Source organism: Bufo bufo, chromosome 4, assembly GCF_905171765.1.
Source record: "Bufo bufo chromosome 4, aBufBuf1.1, whole genome shotgun sequence".
Taxonomy (NCBI): Eukaryota; Metazoa; Chordata; class Amphibia; order Anura; family Bufonidae; genus Bufo; species Bufo bufo.
In genome coordinates, this window is record NC_053392.1 from 179,394,876 (window position 1) to 179,417,062 (window position 22,187).

A 22,187-nucleotide genomic window follows, 5' to 3' on the forward strand; every position below is an offset into this window, starting at 1 on the left:
TAGTGGCTGGTGATTGGGTGAGTGGGCCTTTCCCGATTTTCCTGTGACAAAACCAGGAAGGAGAGAGCAGTGAGGAGCTATAAGTGCCTGAAGGGGGACAAATAGGTGTGGCTCAGTACCAACTGTGTTGTTTAACCAATGTGAGCATTGCAAAAAAATTCTGCTCTGCCAAACAACCACTAACTTATTAATATTTGCTGCAACTCTTCAGCCTGCTATGTTCAACTATTCACAGAAGATCGAGACTGAGGCTACTTTTACATTAGTGTTTTCAATTGCGCTATTGAGATCAGTCACAGGATCTCAGAAACATAGTAACAGTTTACAATACCGAAAAAAGACATGTGTCCATCCAGTTCGGCCTGTTATCCTGCAAGTTGATCCAGAGGGGGGAATAGTAGAAGAAAACGCTTCAATTTTGTCCCCATTCATTGTCAATAGGGACAGCATTTTTCTGTCCGCGATGTGGTGCGGAGCAAGACAGATCCGTCCTGACACACAATGTAAGTCAATGGGGACGGATCAATTCTCTGACAAAATAGAAAACGGATCCGTCCCCCATTGACTTTAAATAGTGTTCATGATGGATCAGTCATGGCTATAGAAGACATAATACAACCGAATCCGTTCATGACGGATGCATGCGGTTGTATTATGGTAACGGAAGCGTTTTTGCAGATCCGTGACGGATCCAAAAAAAAACACTAATGTGAAAGTAGCCCAAGACATTTTTTCAATTCTTTCCATTCAGCACATTAAGATAACAGGATGGTCTTTGCTTTGCTTGCATTTACAACTAATGAGCTTGAGCTAATTTAGTTGAGGAGTAATGGTATGATTACTAGACTCCTAGGTCAGAGACACAGTACTTCAGTGATCTATGACCGTCCGCTATCCAAGTAATCAAACATATTTACGATTTAGCTTTAACCTTCTTCTGTACTCCAGAAGAGTTAAAGTGCTCAAATTGTATTTTGCATTTCAATTTGTCACCAAAATTGAAATCTCTGCTTGCCGTCAGAAAATGGAAAGTTTTTTTTTTATCGCATCATGAAGCTGAAACACTGTTTCAGGTTTTATTTTTTAATTTTTTTTACAAGAGCTCCGACACTTCATTAGCTGTGCAAATGTCTGCTCAATGCGGCCAGGACAAGTTTTCAGCCTCTGAAAGTCAATAGTTTCCAGTTACTAGGAGTAAGCATACTGTATATTCGAAAGATGCAAAACTTTGCATTACACATTGCTGAAGCTACATAAAAACACACACACACCCACCCCGAAAGTCCCTTTAAAATAAAATAAAATAAAAACTCAGACAACATAAAACTGGTTTGAACTCACCTTACTATTTACAATAGCAGCATTACCTCCTATGTATCGCAACAATGTGATATTTAAAAAAGTAAAGCAAAATGTGGTAAAATGAAGACATAACATTACCCCTTCTCTGAACAGCACATTACAAAAATAGTTCTAAAAGTAAATATACAAATCCTTTGGCCACCAGCACAGAACTAGGAGATGCGACCAGATGGATATGGACCGCTTCAGTGAATCACGGATGAGAGCTTGCACTGCATTGGCTGAAGAGAAGGGCAGCCAATCAGGCCATCCGGAGAGGTTGGTGTGGTGCAGAGGGCAGAGTTCTATGACTTACCATCAGGCACTACCCTTTAACCAAAGAGTAGAAAAAAGAACAAAGTTAAACAGAGATCTCCAATTGATATCTTGCTCATGCCATGAAAACAGTAAGCAGAAACTCTTGAATGTGTAAATGTTTTCAAATGATTTACAATCTAGGGCTCTGAGAACTCCAACAACTGATTTCTGCTACCATTTCCCTGGTAGTGAGAAAAGAAAAAAAAAAAAAGAAAAGAAAAATAAGACTAAAAGAACCTTGCGATAAAAAACAAAAAAAACTTACCAGGCCGTCTGAACAAGGATCGGATTCCTTTCACATTCTAGGACCTGAAGGTACATAACGATAATCTAGAAAACATAAAATGGAAGAAAAACAATGCAATACTGAAAGCAGTATAACCCCTCGGACATTCACAGTACACGTAGAGTTCTTTCTTGCAGTTTTAAACAGCAGACACCAGGGGCTAATGTCTGTGACCAGCATTATAGCCAATCACAGACATTGCACACCTCAGATGCCATTGTCAATTGTGACCACAACATCTGAGGGGCTTTTCCACTCCCTGGGCCCAAAAGGCTCCCCATTAAAAATCATCATGGACTCCACGTATAATATATATGTCAGACAGTAGGGGCCTCTATGACTGTTCCATCCAGCGTTTTCAAAAGAAAAAAAAGCAGGCATACAAGTGTTCAGAGGTGCACAGTGTTTGTGTCTGCAGACGACCTCTGGAAGGGTTACTGTGGAGGAGCCTTACAGCACTGAGACACATTCTACAAGAATACAGTGCCATACAACTCAGAAGTCACAACACAACTGCATAATCCTTTATGTTTTTGTAAGGTCTTTCTATAGCAAGTTCTGCAGAACTACAGAAAAAGGTCAGTGAGGGATGCTGCTTTTTAAGAAACAGAAACGCTATGGTGAAATGCATACAATAATTTGCACGTTCTCGTTTTAATTTCAAAATTTTATTTCCACATTTCTTTTGAACCCATATACCACCAGCATGAAATGGGCTTGAAGGCTTTTGTCATTAGGAACATGGTTATTAAACTGTCCAACTTTAGACATGTGCTAATGTCAGCTGAAGCCAAGTCTGTGTCCCTTTTTTCAATGTGCCTCCGTTTTTGTGAAAAACTAGATTTTTGTACTCACCATAAAATCTCTGTTTCTCTTCCGTACTTTGGGGGACACAGGCATTGACCATGGGTATAGCTGTTGCCACTAGGAGGCGGACACTAAGCACTAAGTGTAAGCTCCTCCCTCTTCAGCTATATCCCTTCCTGCAGGGACCAAGCTAATCCATTTAGTGAAAAAGCAGGAGAAGCCAGACATAAGAAAATCCCATTATGTGCAAACCCAGAACCACACAGACCCATTAAAAAACTGGGTGGGCGCTGTGTCCCCCAATGAACGGAAGAGAAACAGATTTTAGGGTGAGTATAAAAATGTAGTTTTCTTATTCATCTCATTGGGGGACACAGGCCTTGACCATGCGACGTTCCAGAGCAGTTCCTGAGGGTGGGCTTAACTTCAACCCCCCTGCTAATCAGAGAACCGCTGTCTGCAAAACTCTACGCCCCAAAGAAGCGTCAGAAGATGCAAAAGGTGTGCACATAGTAAAACTTGGAAAAAGTATGCAAAGACGACCAGGTCGCCGGCTTGCACAGCTGAAGGGCCGAAGCCCCGTGATGCACCGCCCAAGAGGCCCCCACTGCCTGAACCGAATGAGCAGTCACACGAAAGGGCGGGGACCCGGTCTTTAACACGGTACGCTTCCACAATAGCCAAACAAATCCATCTTGAAATGGAAGTCTTCGACGCTGTCAGCCCTAGTCTCGGACCCTCTGTAATCACAAACAGGGGATACGTCCACCTGAAAGATGCCGTCTGGGACAGATAGATATGCACTGCACGCACCAGATCCAGAGTATGGAGCGACTGTTCTCGAGGATGAGATGGGTCCAGACAAAATGAAGGAAGAATAATCTCATTTAGATGGAATGTCGACACCACCTTTGGCAAGAAGGACTGCACAGGGCGAAGGATCACCTTATCCTGATGGAAGATCAGGAAGGGAGACAGACATGACAGAGCCACGAGTTCAGACACTAAGGATAGAAGTATTTGCACCCAAAAAAGCCACCTTATAAAAGACAGCAAGCGCAGCGACACCTGCTGCAAAGGGAGAAGATTAGAGAGCGTTGAGCACTAGATTAAGATCTCAAGGATCCGACTGACGGACAGAAAGGGGGCGCAGCATGTGCCACCCCCTGCAGAAAAGTCTGAACCACCGAAAGCGAAGTTAAATTTCGCTGATAAAGAATGGAGAGAGCAGACACTTGCCCTTTGAGGGAGCTAAGAGCCAGCCCCAAGTCCATGCAGGAAAGCCAAAACTTGCGGCAAAGAAAAGTGAACGGGAGACAGCTGTCGCCGCTTTTACCAACTAAAGTAGGACTTCCAGGTCCGGTGGTAGATTCTGGAAGATGCCGGCTTCCTGCCCCGAATCATGGTCTGGACCACCGCATCCGAAAACCCACGAGCTTTCAGTACGGCATCTTCAACAGCCATGCCGTTAAATGTAGCGATCCTAATTTCGGGTGGAAGATCGGCCTTTACGACAGCAGGTCCAACCGGAGCGGAAGACGCCAAGGTTCGTCGGAGAGAAGGGCAACTAGGGACGCGTGCCTCACCCTGCGCGGCCAATCTGGGGCCACAAGATTGACGGGCAGTCCCTCGGACCTCATCTTCTGGAGAAGACGTGGATTGAGAGGAAGAGGCGGGAACACGCAAGGAAACGTGAACCGACTCCACGGCATCACCAGCGCGTCGCATGCCAGGGGCATGGGGTCCCTGGACCACGCGACGGAGTCCTCGACCTTGTTGTTGAAGCGTGAGGTCATGAGATCCACATCTGGCTGAGCCCACCTCTCGCAGATGGCCCAAAAAGACCTGCAGATGAAGAGCCCACTCACTGGGATTGAGACGCTCCCGGCTAAGAAAGTCCACGATCCAGTTGTCGACGCCGGGTATGTGAACTGCCGACAGTGCTGAACATGTTTCTCCACCCAGCCGATTGATGTACGCCACCGCCGTGGAGTTGTCGGACTGCACCCGCACCGGACAACTAATTAGCTTGCTCCCTGCAGGAAGAGATATAGCTGAAGAGGGAGGAGCTTACACTTTGTGCTTAGTGTCCGCCTCCTAGCAGCAACAGTTATACCCATGGTCAAGGCCCGTGTCCCCCAATGAGAAATTAAGTTTTATTTTATGCAAATGAGCCGCTATAAGCAATGAGGATGTTGCCCCTACTCCTAGAGGCTCTGCTTTCACTCCTCTGGGCACGCCCTCATCATGCCGATTGCCAGGGCCTGGCAGTGTTCACATCTTCCTGCTTGGCCCTGTCAATGAACTTGATGAGGGTGTGCCCAAAGAAGGGAGAACACCCCCATTGCTCCTAGGAGGCTTATTTGCATAAAATTTTTTTTCCACAAAAACAGAAGCACACAGAAAGAAGGGACACAGATGTTTTAGTTCAGCTGACATTAGCACAGGTCTAAAGTCAGCCAGTTTGATAACCAGGTTCCTGATGACAGAATTTTGGTTAAATTAAGTATTTCATTTAGCTGGAGACATTCCATACTGCATCGGCTCACCTTGTGAGGATGTTTCACGTGAACACAAAATCCCAGCTCCTTTAACACTCTTCTCTCCGCCTTTATTACTTGATTTTTGGTGTTTATGTAGCCTTGATCAAGTATCAGTGGACTCTGTGTCCTAATTTATGGGAAATAAAAGTTTCAAAATTGTTTGGAAACGCAAATAATCTTTTGCAGCCTTTTTTCCCTTCCAACCGACTGAACGGCAACAGAAACCAAAGGTTTGGCTTCCTGCAAGCATGTCCAGACTTCTACTTTGTACTGTCCAAGTTTAATTTAAGTGAGTCTAGGTGAACATATGCCATGATAGAACCACAGACACAAAAAAAATTACTGTAAAAATGCCAAAATAACTAACAACTCATCATAAAAAGATGCTCTACACAGAACAAGAAGTGTGTCTTGTCAGGTTTGAAGTGCTGTAGTGCACACTAAGGTCTCACTGTGCATACAAAATAGTATTTTATTAAATGTATATTTCGGTGATCTACTGAGGACTAAGTGGAGGATACCAGGTTGGGCAATAAATTTGGCACATACTAGAAAACGTGGCATAAACTCATGGAATTGCTTTGATAAACTGTGCTCCAATTGTGTCTAGGAAATAACATCCCTTCTGCAGCAGAACAAAAGGCTCACTATGTGAAATCAACAAAAGCAGTCATCTTACAAGCATACCCCCTTCAGCTGGCCACGCACCTTAAGCCTCATTCACACGTCAGTATTTGGTCAGCGATTGTGAGCCTAAACCAGGTGCAGCTCTAAAGACAGAACAGGTGCAGATCCTTATACCTTATGTCTGTGGAGGCTCCACTCCTGGTTTTGGCTCACAACCACTGACGTGTGAGTGAGGCTTTAGATAGCAGTGACCTGAACACTTGTATGGGGGGGTTGGAAGAAATAGCTGGCAGCTGAACAATAGACTTCTCCCTGGAGTATCTAAAAATCAGGCATGTTCAAATTCAACACACCTGACGCTCCCCCCCTTCTGCCCTCTGCACATAACGGTATTCTCGTTCTGCACTTTAGACTACATGCACAAGAGCGTATGTGTTTTGCTGTTGGCAAAAAACAAACAAAAAAAAAAAAAAAACAACACGACATCCGTATGCCATACTTTTTTGCAGATCCATTGCAACAAATGCCTAAACCGGACAAGAATAGGACATGTTCTATATTTTTTTTGCGGGGCTACTGAACGGACATACTGATGCTGTCCGCATTTTTTTGTGGACCCATTTAAATGAATGGGTCGGCATCCTATCCGAAAAAAAACAAAAAAAAAAACGGAGAGGACACGGAAACAATCAATGTTTGTGTGCATGTAGTCCTTATGCAGACCCATTAATTTCAAAGGGGCTGAAAAAAATACAGACAGCACACTGTGTGCTCTCCATATCCATATGTCCATGCCACGGTCCCGTAAAAAAAAGATAAAACATGTCCTATTCTTGTCTGTTTTGCAGACAAGTATAAGACATTTCTACAGGAGGTGGAATATAAAAAAGGTTAAAATGACTTTCATTAAAGGGGGTTTTCTGGGTGTTTATTATCGATGACCTTTCCTCATATGGGGTTTGGACCCCTGCCAAACACCCCCGCCGATCAACTGCTTGAAGAGACCATGGTGCTCTTGTGAGGGCTGCGGACTCTTCTTAGGCCAGTGACATCACGTTCATTATTGAAGTGGCCTAGGTGCAGCTCATTCCCATTCAAGTGACTGGGGCTGAGCTGCGATACCAAGCACAGTCACTCATCAATGGATGACCATGTGTTTAGTAAGGCTACTTTCACACTCGCATTTTTGTGTGGATCAGTCATGAACGGATCCGTTCAGATAATACTGTTTGTTTGTATTATCTTTAACATAGCCAAGACTGCTCCGTCTTGAACACCATTGAACGTCAATGGAGGACGGATCCGTTGTGCCAGATTGCGTCAGAAAGCCAAAGCAGAATGGAGACTGAACTGATGCATTCTGAGCAGATCCTTTTCCATTCAGAATGCATTAGAATGCAAACTGATTAGTTTTGGACCGCTTGTGACAGCCCTGAACGGATCTCGCAGACGGAAACCAAAACGCCAGTGTGAAAGTAGACTAAGCTGCAAAGAGGAGCAGTACTCCTGAGCGTGTCGCTGCCTCCTCAGATGATCGGCAGAGATGCTGGGTGTCAAATCCCCACTAATCTTGATTAACTATCCTGATGATAAGTCATCAATATCTAAATCTTGGAAACCCCCTTTAAACGTGTACTGGCACAATTATGGCTACATAGTATTACAGATCTATAAAACAGCAAAGTGAAACCACTAGGACATGTATCTATTCATGTATCTGTATATTGTTAAATATACATATCTATACACACTAAATTTACTGTCACAAAAAATATCCTCAATGGGAGCTAAAACGGGAAGTCTGAGCATAGGCATCCTAAGCCAAGGTCATTGTATATCTAGACTTTACCAATATGTCTATTTAATGGAAAAAAAAGGTTAAGATTATATATTTTAGGCTCCAGTCACTCATTTGCTGTCAAGTGGCAGAAATAGGGGAACATGGAAAACTGTTAAAAAGGAAATGTTAACGTGTTTGTCATTTAATATCGTACAGAAGTGTAAATGTAGCTTTAAAAACGGTTCAAGTGCCATTTCAGCATTAAAATATACAGTTCTCACACTGACTGCTCAAATACATGTATTCAGCCTAAGGCACTTGGATAAAAGATGTCTAAAAAAGATATTCATTTTAAAGGAGTATCGAGGAGTTAAATGCTCAAGATAACCGATCCCATTCACTTTGATTGGGCTAAGCTGATTGACAGCGCCTAGGCCCCTTCCACCAAATGATCGGCGGTTGTACACCCAACGGTCTGATATCAATGAGCTTTCCTGGGGATTATTTATCAGTATTCAACTCAAGTACCACACCATATACATTGTTTTACCACTGCGGATGATGGCTAATGTATGTCTACAGTGGCATTCGTTGCAGGTATATGCCAGGGAATAATAGATTTATGTGAACACAGGCTAAGGGTACATTCACACGATAGTATGTTTTGCGATCTGCAAAACACGGATACCCGCCCCATGCATTCTGCGGAACAGAAGAGCCGGCCCCTAACAGAACAGTCCTATCCTTGTTCAGAAGGCAGACAATAATAATGTGTTAAATTTTTGGCGGAGTGGACATGGAATGCACATTGAGTCATTTCCACTATTTTTGCAGCCCCATTGAAGTGAATGGTTCCACATACGAGCCACAAAAACAGAACGGACACGGGGAAAAAAATATGTTCCTGTGCCTGAGCCCTAACACCCAGGCCTATATGGTTAAAGCAAACTTAGTTCACTGTAAACACTTGTGATAATATAAGTTTAGTGAAGTTAAATCGGGGAAGGTCTGCGTACTGCGATTCTAATGCAAATGCTGGCACATTATGTCCCATTCCATCCAGACTGTAAGGTGTTGCCTATTATTCTCCAGAACTCCTGCCAATTATCCACCCGTTTGAAAGACTACTACATCACTAACCAAACTGCCTCAAATGCATGCTGAAATGTCAACTTTAAGGCCCCTTTCACACGGGCGAGTATTCCACGCGGGTGCAATGCGTGACGTGAACGCATTGCACCCGCATTGAATCCTGACCCATTCATTTCAATGGGGCTGTGTACATGAGCGTTGTTTTTCACGCAATTGCGCGTTGCGTGAAAATTACAGCAGGTTCTATATTCTGTTTTTCACGAAACGCAGGTCCCATAGAAATGAATGGGGCTGCGTGAAAAATCGTATAGCATCCGCAAGCAAGTGCGGATGTGGTGCGATTTTCACGCATGGTTGCTAGGAGATGGTTAGTAAATAGGGATGAGCAACCCCAGACCCCAATAAAAGTCTAATCACTATTATTTTCCCTTCTAACATGGTTATAGGGGAAAATAATGGCATTCCTACTACAGAATGCTAACTAAAATGTCCATTGAGGGGTTAAAAATAAACACCTCATCCACTTGATTGCGCAGCCGGTATCGTGTTCACCACGTGGTGAGTGCGATGATGTCATCGAAGGTCCTTTTGCAGGAAGAAGACGATAATGGCTGCGCGATCAAGTGGATGAGGCGAGTTTATTTTTATTTTTTAACCCCTCAATGGACATTTTAGTTCGCATTCTGTAGTAAGAATGCCATTATTTTCCCTTAAAACCATAATAAAATAAACAGAACACCTAACCCAAACTGCAGTGAAGAAGTCTGTACCACATTCAGTTTTTTCTCACGTGCGTGCAAAATGCGTTGCCGTGTGGACTTTGGATCTGCAGCATGTTTGTGCGGATTTCAGTGCAGATTTCAACTTTTGCAACACAAAGGGTATGGAGTAAATTGGTGACAAAATCTGCAAGTAACATGCAGATTCTGATGTGGAAATGCAGCAATAAAAAACATGAAAAATTATCATAAACTACAATGCTGTGTGCATCTACGCTAAACCTTTAAAGATTTTTCATGATAAACGTTATTAAACACATGGTGGATGCACACGCATGAGAATGTCCCTTTGCTTTTGTAAGAGTTTCGAAAATAGACAAGAATGCTTTATGAATGGAGAAAGGTACGGTTCCCAGAGTTTAAATAAATGCATGAGATGGAAATAACCCTTTAGACCAGGGGTCAGCAATAGTGATGAGCGAACTTCTGTTTTCAAGTTCGGCGTACAAGGTTCAGGTTATCTGAGAATCCGGTTATGGATTCCGCTACCACAGACCATAAGTTATAGTACGTTGTAGCAGAACCCAAAACGGAATTCTTAGAAAAGCCAAACCTTGTACGCTGAACTTGAAGAGGTTCGCTCGTCACAAGTCAGCAACCTTCGGAACTCTAGCTGTTGTGAAACTACAATTCCCAGCATGCTCCATTCATTTCTATAGAAGTTCTGAGAACAGCAGAGCAAATATGCATCTTGGGAATTGCAGTTTCACGCCAACTGGTGGTTGCCCACCCCTGCTTTAGACAGTTGCTGTCAAATGGGTGTCACATTCAATATGGAGCAATGATCTATGCACACTGCTAAAAAATATTAGACAAACTGGTGTTCTCCATCATTTTCCTAATAAATGACAGAAAAACTGTCCCAGTGCTGCAGGGGCTTCATAGAAACATAGAATGTGTCGGCAGATAAGAACCATTTGGCCCATCTGGTCTGCCCAATATACTGAATACTATGGATAGCCCCCGGCCCTATCTTATATGAAGGATGGCCTTATATTTGCAGCTACCACTTCTGCAGGAAGGCTATTCCATGCATCCACTACTCTCTCAGTAAAGTAATACTTCCTGATATTACTTTTAAACCTTTGCCCCTCTAATTTAAAACTATGTCCTCTTGTAGCAGTTTTTCTTCTTTTAAATATTCTCTCCTCTTTTACCGAGTTGATTCCCTTTATGTATTTAAAAAAAGTTTCTATCATATCCCCTCTGTCTCGTCTTTCTTCCAAGTTATACATGTTAAGGTCCTTTAATCTTTCCTGGTAAGTTTTATCCTGCAATCCATGTACTAGTTTAGTAGCTCTTCTCTGAACTCTCTCCAAAGTATCAATATCCTTCTGGAGATATGGTCTCCAGTACTGAGCACAATACTCCAGATGAGGTCTCACTAGTGCTCTGTAGAGCGGCATGAGCGCCTCCCTCTGTCTACTGGTAATGCCTCTCCCTATACACCCAAGCATTCTGCTAGCATTTTCTTGCATCAACATAGCAAACACTTTTTTCCTATGCATTTGTGCCAGATTGGTTGGTCAGCTGTTGTGATGATGATCACATATTCAGATGTAGTGAAGAGGATAGGAGAGATCATCATTAGTAACCAGTACCACACTGAGTACATATAGACTAAACGGATTACTCAGCTACTGAAAATTTAAGAGGAATCCTGCCCTTACTGAAGCTCAGAAAATGGGTGGCAATTACCCAATAATACCGGTTACTTCCGTTTATAACTGTATCCACCGACTTTCTTGGGGGCTATGTTTATATGCAGCAGCATAACAGACATGGGAGACAGAGGTCAGACCACGGACTCCAATAAGAAAAGCTGCAGTTGCTGAACTGTGCCTTAAAGAGGATGTCCAAGAGTTTGAGGCCTTGTTCACATTTCCACGTCCGTTTGACATTCGTGGAAACAAGAAAACAGTATGTTTCATCAGTGAAGATACCCGAGTATGGTCCGTGTGTCACCTGTATTCCATGGACACTGCTCAACTGAAAGTTTATTTCTACAGCATCTCCCATTAGTGATCAGTGGAAAAAAGGACCAGACACAGACGCAGCACAGATGCCATCCGTGTTGTGTTGGTGTTTTTTATGGACCCATAGACTATATTGAGTGTGTTTGGCCCGCATCAAAGTAGTGCAGGTCTCTGAAATTTTTTCAATGACCACCTGACTGGTGGTGTAAAAATAAAAAAATAAAAAGCTGATGTGAACAGACACATTAAAATCCATGGGAACGTGTGCTGTGGAAAATGCAGACCGCACACCTCAGTGAAAACGGAAAATGCGAATAAAGCCTGGTACTGATGGACCATCATGAGGCTAGGCGAGTAATATGAAAATTCCTGGACAACACATTTAAAGCGGGTCATTATAATTTACTTCCCTAAACTATGGCAAGATATTTTAACGTTGAGCCCAACAAGCCATCATGTCAAGTGGCGCGCACACAGCAGACTCATGCCAGTTCCTCCTTTACCTTCTAAGTGACCGATGTACATACTTCTATACCATGGCAGCCAGTACTCATAACAGGGCATGAATATGATGGATTAATAAGCATTAATCTACTGGATGCTGCCTAATATATATTGTGTTGCTTGGCATCATAGCTCTGCACACCTGACACTACATAGGGCTGCCTGCAATGCAACACTCCAGGTAGGAGTAAAACTGGCACCTCTAGTGCAGTGCCTAAGAGGACAAATGCTTTAAATCTGCCATAAAATTCTGTGTGGGGAATTTATTATTCCATTTGCACAACAACTGGCTTCAAAAAGTACATTTTTGGAGCTTGCTATATATTCACAAAAATCGCACAACTTCTTGCATCTTGCTGTAGCCATCTTTGAGAAGTGGCCATGTTCAGCTATGTTAGAGACACCCCAAGACTTCAAGAGACTTGTAAAGTCACAATCTTACTGCAGTAAAGGGAGAGGTGGAACAGACAAGTGTCATGTTCTATGATGCCAAGCAACGTTTGATAAATTTGGGGCAAATAATTCCAACGAGTTCAGAAAAACAAATTTCAAAAATCCTCACTATGAGAGACCTTTACTAAAACACTGGTCAATCTAACCCCCACTACCATCAAATGCACCATAATTTTCAAGGGGCAGCATATGCTTCCATTTGCAGTGCATTTATGCAGGTCCCAGTGCCAAACTTCATGACTTTTTGATGGCCGTTTTCTGGCGTACAGCCCAAGTGCAGTACTGGACGATGCAGTAATTCTCTGAATCTACCAGCAAATCAGCCCTATAGTGTGAGGCCTATTCACAGCCAAATAGCATGTAGGGAACATGTGCATTTCATAACCTAAGTATGGGTTAACTAATCAATCCGGATAAGGATTATATATTGTCCAATATTATTGATGCTACTAAGTAATCTGCTGATGGTACAATCTAATAGGTTAGGCTAGTTTCACACTAGCGCTTTTAGATCAGGCAGGTTGTTCTGGTAGGGAGCAGCCTGCTGGATCTCTCTGCATTCTGGCACTGCCGGGAGCTACCGCATTGCTGTCTGGTCCCGTTCACTATAATAGAAACCGGCAGAGGTTTCTACAAAACACGGTAAACATGTAAAGAATTCTCAGCATGTTTGCCAGGTCTCCGTTGGTCCCCATTATAGTGAATGGGTGTCTGGTAGCATCCGGCAGACTGTTGTGGTAGGGAGATGTCTAAGGCTAGTGTGAAACTAACCTTATTAGAATGTGCAAAACAGTAATAATTTTATTACTCTAGCACGGCACTCTATGCTGGCAGCAAATGCCAACTTCTATTGCCTCCTCCATCTCAATGAAAAAGTAAACCATGTTTTATAAATCAAGATGTGAAGATTTATGTGAACCTTTACATACAAATTATTTTAATTTTTTTGTCCAGTTACTCCATTACAGTGTACCAGTGGGCTGGTGTGAGGGACAGCTATTAATTATGTAACTACCACACACTTTTTTTTTATGGTTGAAGACAGTTATTGCCTCAGCCAACAGGGGGGGCGCACAACTTATAGGGATCATCACTGCTGATATCACATCTACAGGGCGAGGTCCAGGAGAATGAGAGCCGTGCTCAGAGGAAAGGTCACTGATAAAGTAGTGTCGATGGGGAAGAGTCTTACAACCCTTGCCACACCTCAAATGTAGAGAACTAATGCAGCAGAAAATGTCATGACCATGACAGAGTGCAAGAAGACCAGGTATTTCAGATAAAATAAAAAAAAAGTAAGTGAGAGATAGCATGTTGTTTCCTGTCAATTGATGCTGAAAATTACAAAACCTGAATATCTCTTTAATGTGTGCCAAAATCGTACTAAAATAATGGCGCACGATTCTGCAATTCTGGCACAAAGCAAGCCACCTGTTTGGGGTGGAAGACTAGACACAGTCTGAAAGGTGTGCTATATTTATAATCCACAGAGATAAATTTGGGCCAATGCAAAGTGGAAATGAAAGGGATTGTTTAGCAAGGACATGAAAGTGCATAATGGTCATCTGGAAAGCCAAACACTATTTACACAACAATATGATAATGAAGTTATAATGTAATAGGTTATTAAGTAGACTAGGATTAATTACATTAAGGATCCATTCACACGTCCGCAACTTGGGTCCGGATCCGTTCCACAATTTTGCGGAACGGATGCGGACCCATTCATTTTCAACGGGGCCGGAACGGATGCGGCCAACACTCTATGTGCTGTCCGCATCCGCACTTCTGTTCCCGAAAAAAATAGTACATGTCCTGCAGTTGCGGACAAGAAAAGGCATTTTCTATTATAGTGGCAGCAATGTGCGGTACGCGAAATGCGGAACGCACATTGCTAGTGTCTGTGTTTTGCGGTTTTGCAATTTGCGGACCGCAAAACATCTACGGACGTCTGAATGGACCCTTAGGGTGAGTGCACACAGAGAAAATGCTGGCTGTTGGCCAGACAAAAATCTTTGTACAGTGGTATTTGTCTGGCCGAAACCTGGCATTTAGGTCGGACAGCTACCGGACCAGCAGCAGACCTCTTTATTGTCAATGAGGATCCGGCAGTGATGTAGAGTATTTGGCAATGCCGGATCAGGTAAACTCCAGAAGACTGTTCTCTGCCAGAACAGCCCAGCGGAGATGTGAAACGGGCCTTAAATGCGGTCTTAAAAGCCAGAAGGAACTGATCCTCTGATCAAAACACATTGTAGACATTGTTAGTGTAAGGCCTCATGCACACGGCAGTGCCGTTTTTTGCGGTCCGCAAAAAAACGGAAGCCGCCTGTGTTGCCTTCCGCAATTTGCAGAACGGAAGCTGGCAATATAAATGCCTATTCTTGTCCGCAAAGCGCGGACAAGAATAGGACCTGTTATATTTTTAACAGGGCCGCGGAATAGAGCCACGGATGCGGAAGGAGCACACGGAGTGCTGTCCGCATCTTTTGCGGCCCCATTGAAGTGAATGGTTTCGCATCCGAGCCACCAAAATGGTGGCTCGGATGCGGACCCAAACAACGGTTGTGTGCATGAGGCCTAAAGCAAACGTTAGCAAAATCCCTCATATATGTGCTGGCAGCAATTTTAGGACAGTCAGCTAAAAGGCAATTATCAGTTCTGCTTATGCAAGGGTTTCGTTAGGATTACTAACTCAAATACACAAAGCAGTAGGCTGAATTTTAGACTATATAACATTTAGGTAGCACAATTTATTACTGAGAAAAACAATTTTATAAAGTTTATGAAAAGTGTGATTTGGCATAGGCTGCAATGCCGTAGGAAAGGAATTATGGTAGCAGTACCTTCAATCTGTATTTATGTTTTGTTTGCAAGGGTTTCCCCAAGCATCACAGTTAAAGCCTCGTCCACATTTCCACATCCATTTGATATCCGTGGAAAAACCATCTGCCTTTTATCTGTGAAGAGTCCATGTTTGCCCCCTGTGTCATCTGTATTCCACGGACACTACTTATCTAAAAATTAATTTCCAGATCCTCTCCTACCGGCCATGTTGTGTTACTGGTTTTTCATGGATCCATAGACTTCAACAGGTGTGGTTGGTCAACATCACGGACTAAAATAGCATGTCTCTGTGGTGTGTGAACGAACACATTAAAATCCGGATAGCACATGTCCGTGAAAAACAGAAATGTGAACGAGGCCTTAGGCATGATTGACACAGCCATATTATAACTTGATTTTTAATACACAGTTAGGTCAGTGCATGGGCCTGGCGACTACCAGAAACTTGTAGTCAATAGTCTCCTTGAGACATGGAAGAAAGTAATGCATGCCCCGAGTTTCTCCACATGTACCAAGGGCCCGTATAGAGAAACTCAGGGCGTCAACTATGGCTCTTTGTGCAGTCTGTTGTGCTCAGGTTATTGGCACAGAATATAAATGAGGATTTGTAAAAGAACTGTACAGGTCTCTGCTGCAGATTTTCAGTACAGTATTCTGAAATCAAGACCCTGACCAAATATGTCATGTGCCAACTCAAAACAGTGCGCCAAGGTATTCAATACACTGAGTTCAAGAAAATAATCTGAAATTGTGTGCACTGTGTTATAAAGAAGATCTCTGCTAAAAAACGAATACATTATTTTTAAAAAGTGGAACTTACTAAAACTTCTATTCCCTTGTGGTTTGCTATTATAATTTAAAGCACACAATCCCCACTGGTTATAATTACTTCTGACGAATAAAGGTGCAGACAGATAAATATGGAGGTGTCTTTTCTCTTGTCAGATGTACATAGTGTATAATGGGATTGGCTAAAATATACTTTGATAATATAGGATTGCTAGAAAAAGTAAGAGGTGCCACTATAAATATTCTTCTCTGCCGTGTGTTTCTCTGGGAAAATATCGACAATCAGTTAAAATAAACTTGGACAGCAAAGACAAAGGCTTAACATGATACAGGAGTCTGTCCAAATGGTTCACCAGTGGCCAACCTGTGAGTCCCCGATTCCAGTGACCTATTCTCAGAGCACTGGCTTCTCCAAGGGGATTTTCGACACTTCACTCACTGTTGCCAAGACGACAGCTTCATCTCTATGTACCACTCCACATCACCCAGGCACTGGTAAATGTAGCTGGTTGCTGTATAGTCGGTTGCAAGGGGAAAAAAATGTAAAGTCACTAAAGGCATCTAATAGATATAAGGCAACAAGTTTATGTATTGATTGACATGTTAAGGTTGTCCTACATTCATATCAGACAGAGAACTCAAGATCAGATTACAGATGGGTTAACAGTACAGTCAAATAAAAACAAGCACAAACAGGCAGCCTGAATATAAGCTTTACTATGACATGGGATTAGAGAATAAAGTGACCACAGACATTAGATATTCCCCGTTGCCTTAATTACCATGCACATTCAACCATGCCGTGTTATTTCAATAGGGGGCACTGCTCATCTCAGGGGAAGAGGCTGGGGAAGACTGCTCCGCCATGGAGCACTGCCTGGAGGGAGCCAGATTTTAGGTGAATACCACTGAGATGAGCAGGGCGCACCAACTAAAACCTAACATCTATGACCTGCTTTACTTTTATAAAATTGATACAAGACTTATAAGACCCTAACACCTATGCTGAGAATACAAGAAAGCATGACGACACTGGTGTGATGCCATACACTTCATACAAAATCCTAGCAACTGCGGATAACAGTAATACATATATGTACCTGTCACCACAAAAGGCAGCATGTTATAGAGCAGAAGGAGCTCAGCAGGTTGATATATTTTTCTGTGGGGAAAGATTCAGTAAAACCTGTAATTTATACATCCTAAGAACAGCTATCAGTACAGGGAGGAGGTGTTATCAGTGACTGACAGCTATATCTCTATTAAGGGTCCATTCACACGACCGTATCAATGGGTCTGAATCCGTTCTGCAATTTTGCGGAACATGTGCGGAGCCATTCATTTCAATGGGCCACAAAAGATTCGGACAGCACACGGCATACTTCCATTCCACGGCCCCGCAAAAAAGATGGAGCATGTCCTATTCTTGTCTGCGGTCACAGACAAGAATAGTCATTTCTATCACAGGGCAGGCCGTGTGCTGACCGCAAAATGCGGATATGTGAATGGACCTTGATGCACACAATGCTATCAGTGATACCACCTCCCTCTTGTACCTACAGTTGTTAGAAAATGCAAAGATATAAATGGATAAATTACAAGATTATGCATAATCTGCTCAGCTCCTCCAGCTCCATAACATGGTGGTCAGACTGCTTTGCATTTTGTGGTGACCGGTCCTCTTTAGAGGCGCTCTCAGCACTGACGCGTCTGTTTCAGTACATATTTCTATTCCACATAAATATTTCAGGAACACTGTCTTAGAACTTTGCATTGTTTTATTCCTCTGTTAGTTCTCCTGGAAATGTAGGAATAAATTACCAACTGGGTGTTATCATTCCCCCTGAAAGTTGGTTGTGTCGTGACAGGAGGAATGGTTTAACACCCACTTGGCAGTTTATTCTTACATTTAGGCCTCATGCACACAACCGGTGTGTTTTGCGGTCCGCAAATTGCAGAACGGCACGGACAGCCATTAATATAACTGCCTATTCTTGACCGCAAAACGGGCAAAAATAGGACAGGTTATATTTTTTTTGCGGACCATGGAACAGAGCAACGGATGCAGAAAGCACAGAGTGCTGTCCGCATCTTTTGTGGCCCCATTGAAGCGAATGGGTCCGCATCCAAGCCGCAAATACTGCGGCTAGGATGCAGACCAAAACAACGGTCGTGTGCATGGAGGACTTACAGGAAGAACAGAGGATGGGTGCTCCAAGTTATAAGGAATGCAAGCATTTACCAAACCAGACGTGTGGAGAGCTAACAGATTCAGCAACCTTTGGCACTCCACCTACATGCAACTATAACTCCCAGCATGTACACTTAGATGTTCTTTTAACTCCAACAGAAGTGAAAGGGGGATTCTGGGAGTTGTAGTTTCAGAACAGTTGGGGTACAGAGGTTGCCAATCCCTGCTTTAAGTGTTCATTTACTTCTAAATACACATTTACAAAATGTTAAAATTGCATTCTCAATGGAGTACTTTCCTTGACTATAGCAAATCTTGGCCCATTCTTAAAGAACGCCTTTAAAGGGAACCTATCACCCGGATTTTGTGTATAGAGGTGAGGACATGGATTGTTAGATGGCCGCTAGCACATCCGCAATACCCAGTCCCCATAGCTCTGTGTGCTTTTATTGTGTAAAAAAAAACAAAAAAAAAAAACGATTTGATACATATGCAAATTAACATAAGAGTCATATCTTACTTGTGTGACCAGAGAAGAGTCATATTTTCAAGCTCTGACTCATCTCAGGTTAATTTGCATATGCATCAAATCTGTTTTTATACATAATAAAAGCACACAGAGCTATGGGGACTGGGTATTGCGGATGTGCTAGCGGCCATCTAGCAACCCATGTCCTCAGCTCTATACACAAAATCCAGGTGACAGGTTCTCTTTAAGAATAAGCTAGGAATGCTGTACCTCAAGATCAGCTGACAAGTTATGCAGCTTCTATCTAGGGACATTTCACAAGTTAAAAACAAGGGTCTGATGTCATGAAATGCAATATCCGTCTGTTCCTATGTCATGTTGTCCAGGGCAGCTGGAAGATTTTGCCTTGTTACAAACGCTAACATTAACGGTACAGCCACATTGAGTCCCGTTTCCACAGCAGAACTGCCATGGATTTCAGCCTATGCATTGCAAAGGGTGAAATTCGCACCACAGGTCAATTTCTTAAAATCGTATCCACATTGCTGGCACTGTAAACTGTTGTCTGTGGTGCAAATACATAGTGTTTATGCCCCATGTAAACCGTAGGAGGAATATATTTCAATGTTTTATCTAAGTGTTAGGAAAATATACTGGAAAAAAACAAAACAAAAACAGATTTCAAGCTGTGAAGAACACTGCAAGGGGGTTTGTCAAAAAATACTGCTACCTTTTTCCGCTTTTAGGGCTTGCACATTGTCACCTTTAGGCTCACTTCACACTGGCATTCAAAGCCTCAATCACGGGTTTTCATTGGCCTCTCTGGAGTTTTTGGTATCAAGAATAGCGGTGTAGAAATATTCTTGCTCTTGCAAATACTGAACCCCATAGAATTCAGTAGGGTCTATCAGGATTTGCTGGTGTTATCCATAAGGTAACCATCTTATGGATAAGCGCTATCATGGCTCCAGTATAATTAGGGATGAGCGAATTGACTTGGCATAAAACTTTGTTCTAATACTGTACAGAGCAGGATCTCTTGCGATCCTTCAAATAATAGCTTCAGAAATTAATCTGTACTGTAAAAAAAAAACATTTCCCAAACACTTGGGTTCGGTTACAATGTTTTATCCGAAGTCGCTCATACCTAATTTTAATCAAAAGCCACTATGTTAATCAGAGCCTTAGGCTACATGCACATGACCATGTGTGTTTTACGGTCCACAAATTGCAAATCCGCAAAAAAAAATATATATATTATGTCATCCATATGCCATCTGTGTTTTTTTTTTGCAGATCCATTGAAACAATGCCCAAAATGCACAAGAATAGGACGTGTGCTGTCTGCATTTTTTTGCTGACTCATTGAAATGAATATAGTCCGCATCTTATCTGCAAAAAAAAAAAAACGTAACGGACACGGAAACAAAATATGTTTGTGTGCATGTAGCCCTAAGCTGGGGATACACAGCCACATGTGTTGCGAGACAAAAAGGGTACAACCACACTGCGCAGCATGTGTCGCAGCAATGTCATGCAACTTTTTTTGTGGTAATAGTCAATGGTGTCGCACTGCGACAGTCCCACAAAAGTCCAACTTAGGCTACTTTCACACTAGCGTTTTGTGTGGATCCGTCATGGACGGATCAGTTTAGATAATACAACCGCATGCATCCGTTCAGAATGGATCCGTTTGTATTATCTTTAAAGGGAACCTGTCATCAGGATTTTGTGTATAGAGCTGAGGACATGGGCTGCTAGATGGCCACTAGCACATCCGCAATACCCAGTCCCCATAGCTCTGTGTGCTTTTATTGTGTATAAAAACCGATTTGATACATATGCAAATTAACCTGAGATGAGTCAGAGCTTGAAAATATGACTCTTCTCTGGTCACACAAGTAAGATATGACTCTTTTATGTTAATTTGCATATGTATCAAATCAGTTTTTTTACACAATAAAAGCACACAGAGCTATGGGGACTGGGTATTGCGGATGTGCTAGTGGCCATCTAGCAACCCATGTCCTCAGCTCTATACCCAAAATCCCGGTGACAGGTTCCCTTTAACATAGCCAAGACAGAATCTATTGTGCCAGATTGTGTCAGTCAAAACGGATCTGTTCCCATTGACTTACATTGTGTGCCAGGACGGATCCGTTTGGCTCAGTTTCATCAGACGGACACCAAAACGCTGCAAGCAGCGTTTTGGTGTCCGTCTCCAAAGCGGAATGGAGACGGAACGGAGGCAAACTGATGCATTCTGAACGGATCCTTTTCCATTCAGAATGCATTAGAATGCAAACTGATCCGTTTTGGACGCTTTTGAGAGCCCTGACCGGATCTCACAAATGGAAAGCAGGCTTAGGCTACATTCACACGTCAGTATTTTTCTATAATCCGATTTTCTGTCCGTTTTTTGCGGATCCGTTGTTCCTGAAAATGTTTCCGTATGTCATCCGTTTTTTGCGGATCCGCAAAAAACGGAAACATGTATAAATTTCAATAAGCAAATAAAGTTGTTTGGATTTCTTTAAAAAATAAAAAAAAAATTAAATGTAATTTCCAGGAACGGATTCCGTATAAAACGGATGACATCCGTATGTCATCCGTTTTTTGCGGATCCATTGACTTTGTATTGTACCAGGATCCGATTTTTCAGGAAAAGAATAGGACATGTTTCATATTTAAACGGACATGCGGAACGGAACAACGGAAACGGACAGCACACATTGTGCTGTCCGTTTTTTTCCAGGACCCATTGAAAATGAATGGGTCCAGATCTGTTCCAGAAAAAACGGAACAGATCAGGAAAGAAAAAACGGACGTGTGAATGGACCCTTAGATGGATTTTTGTGCAACCGTCGCGTCGCAGTCGTCACATGTTGCAGTGCGACACCATAGACATTGCGGCGACAAGTAGCCACACCCTTACAAAGAATAATTTGAAGTTCTTTTTAAAGGGGTTTTCCAGGAGTAAAATATTGATCTATATCCGATTGTGCAACACCGTCATCACTCCTAGGCAGCGCGCCCGCTGTCTCGGGGTGACTTGACACTGATCTTTCTTTCACCCCCTATATTCAATCTCTCTCCCACTCATGTCGCCTGCACCTCAAAAACATCTCTAGTATCCGCCCCTTTCTCACTATGGAAACAACAAAAACTCTCAATGTTGCCCTGAACCACTCCTGCCTTGATTACCGCAACTCACTATTAATTGGCCATTGCCTCACCAGACTTTCCCCTCTCCAATCTATTCTTAATGCAGCAGCCAGGGTCACCCATCTGTCCAACCGCTACTCTGATGCCTCCGTCCTGTGTCAGTCATTGCACTGGCTACTCATACACTATAGAATCCAATTCAAACTGCTCGTCCTCACCT

At 42.8% G+C, this 22,187-nt stretch overlaps 1 protein-coding gene across 3 annotated transcripts in view; it reads right to left on the minus strand.

Moving 5' to 3' along the window:
• The window catches only part of CCNL1 (cyclin L1), a 46,650-nt gene that overhangs the window by 18,771 nt on the left and 5,692 nt on the right, over nucleotides 1-22,187 (minus strand). The window contains exons 4-6 of one of the 3 annotated variants that reach the window (XR_005778233.1): nucleotides 5,302-5,422; nucleotides 1,925-1,989; nucleotides 1,658-1,671 (exon numbers count right to left, since the gene is read on the minus strand). Coding sequence is in view for 2 of the 3 variants with exons in the window: in XM_040428142.1 (XP_040284076.1) it covers nucleotides 1,647-1,671; nucleotides 1,925-1,989; nucleotides 5,302-5,422 (211 nt within the window). In the remaining variant the exon portion in view is untranslated. Of the gene's footprint in view, nucleotides 1-1,034; nucleotides 1,672-1,924; nucleotides 1,990-5,301; nucleotides 5,423-22,187 lie in introns of those variants that run through there. The other 2 variants (XM_040428142.1, XM_040428141.1) reach the window with 2 other exon arrangements.